This window comes from Austrofundulus limnaeus, unplaced genomic scaffold (genome assembly GCF_001266775.1).
Source record: "Austrofundulus limnaeus strain Quisiro unplaced genomic scaffold, Austrofundulus_limnaeus-1.0 Scaffold169, whole genome shotgun sequence".
NCBI classification, from domain to species: domain Eukaryota; kingdom Metazoa; phylum Chordata; class Actinopteri; order Cyprinodontiformes; family Rivulidae; genus Austrofundulus; species Austrofundulus limnaeus.
This window is the reverse complement of record NW_013952571.1, coordinates 883490-885111: the sequence shown is the minus strand read 5'-3', so window position 1 is coordinate 885111 and position 1622 is coordinate 883490. Positions and strand designations below refer to the sequence as shown.

General features: G+C 38.5%; 1 protein-coding gene across 3 annotated transcripts in view; it reads right to left on the bottom strand.

Moving 5' to 3' along the window:
• Positions 1–362: 362 nt before the first annotated feature.
• afap1 (actin filament associated protein 1) overlaps positions 363–1622 on the bottom strand; it is a 134353-nt gene continuing 133093 nt past the window's right edge. For all 3 annotated transcript variants that reach the window (XM_014017480.1, XM_014017479.1, XM_014017481.1), the window contains one exon: positions 363–1379. In XM_014017480.1, the coding sequence (XP_013872934.1) occupies positions 1353–1379 (27 nt within the window). In that variant the 3' untranslated portion in view covers positions 363–1352. The remainder of the gene's footprint in view (positions 1380–1622) is intronic.

Here is a 1622-nt window from a genome sequence, read left to right as displayed (position 1 = left end):
TCAGCGATTTGCGCCTCAGCACGTCGAACGCTCAGATCGTTCAAATTGTTCAAATCGTGCTGCTCTAATCTCGCTTGAGGCGCCACAGCACTTCCCGACGCTGATTGAAGCGCATCCACCATAGACTTTGCATGTAAACCTGCTGCTCCTGACGATGAAATCGCGTTTGGTGTGAAAGCACCATTAGAAGTGGAGTTAGGGAGAAGACCACAGTAGAGCCGCTGCTTCTCTGCATTAAAAAGTCATCATCGGTGATTCAGGCATCTCAACACTTTGACGTGTTTCCAATCCATTGCTCTCTAGTGGATACTTGTGCTGAATTCAAGCACAAAGAATCCTAAAAGAATTTTAAGAAACACTACTTTAGAATAAAGATATTTTAATCCATATTTTATTTATCTATAACAAACATACAACCATAGTTTTGTCCAAATGTGTGCCGCCCTCACTCCTAATGTGAGTTGACAAAATGTTTACGAACTCTGTGTATCTGTCTTACCAAACTGTGTGCATGTGTATTCCCTCACCATGTTTAAACTACTCACCTGCCCATGCTTTCTAACTAAAATGAAGTAGAAAATAACTAAAACATTACATTTTATCTGTATTGCCAAAATGGGTTCAAAATCAATCTAATGAGGTGCATCTTTAAATGCATTAATGACAATCCACTGAAATTAAACACTTCCTGTTAATCGGTCTAAAAGTTAAACATTATTATTTACTTATGTTTCTTTGTTGATGCAGTGTTTGTGTCTTTGATACCTGTTTTAGGGTCAAGGGTCAACAAGCTGTAATATGCAACCTGTTAAGGCTTGAAGATACAGTTGATTCATAGATGAACTGATTCACATTAGACAATTTCATGTTAGCTTCAGWCTGAAGTAATTCTGCTTCTTTGAACAGCCTTTAAGGGAACTGTTKTTCAGCTGATTTTCATTATTGTGTTCTTGTGTGTTCTTGAAGGATCCAGTTTTGTGATTGATCACTAGCCACAAATTCTCAAAGTATTTTAAATATATCAACATAAATAAAAAGGGAAGTCAGTATTTCCTATAAAAATTTACAAATAAATACCTGGTTCTGCCTTTTAAAACTGCTGGAAAGAATTTTAAAGGAAAATTGTGAGGTGGCTTCAGAAGAATTGACAGCTAATCATACTGGCATCAAGCTGTAGCACTTACAGCTTACGGGATATAAAAGCTGGCTTCTGGTTTTAGTTTAGCTCATGTCAACGGTATGATTGTGTCCTCTTCAGCACACTCTAKCTGTATGACCAGTTTTAAATAAATATACACAGTTTCTTCAGCAGAGAAGGGAGTGAAAGTCAGACTGATGATGGTTGTTCAGGTTCATGTGCCGGTCTTCTGTTCCCATTCCTGCAAGACACAAACAGAGATGGTTTCAGAGTTCCCATAGAGTTTGAACAGATTTGTGTTTAAGGAGATGTAGGGAGGTTCTGAGCCCATCCTCAGTATTAGATTGGAGAACAGATCACAGCATATTTCATTACTGATTCAGGAGTAGCTGACCACTTGATGTAGGGAAACACTGGCCCTCGTGTAAGAACCGTTCGTACGCACAGATTTGTTCTTAAGTTGTGCGTACGAGTGATTTAGGAG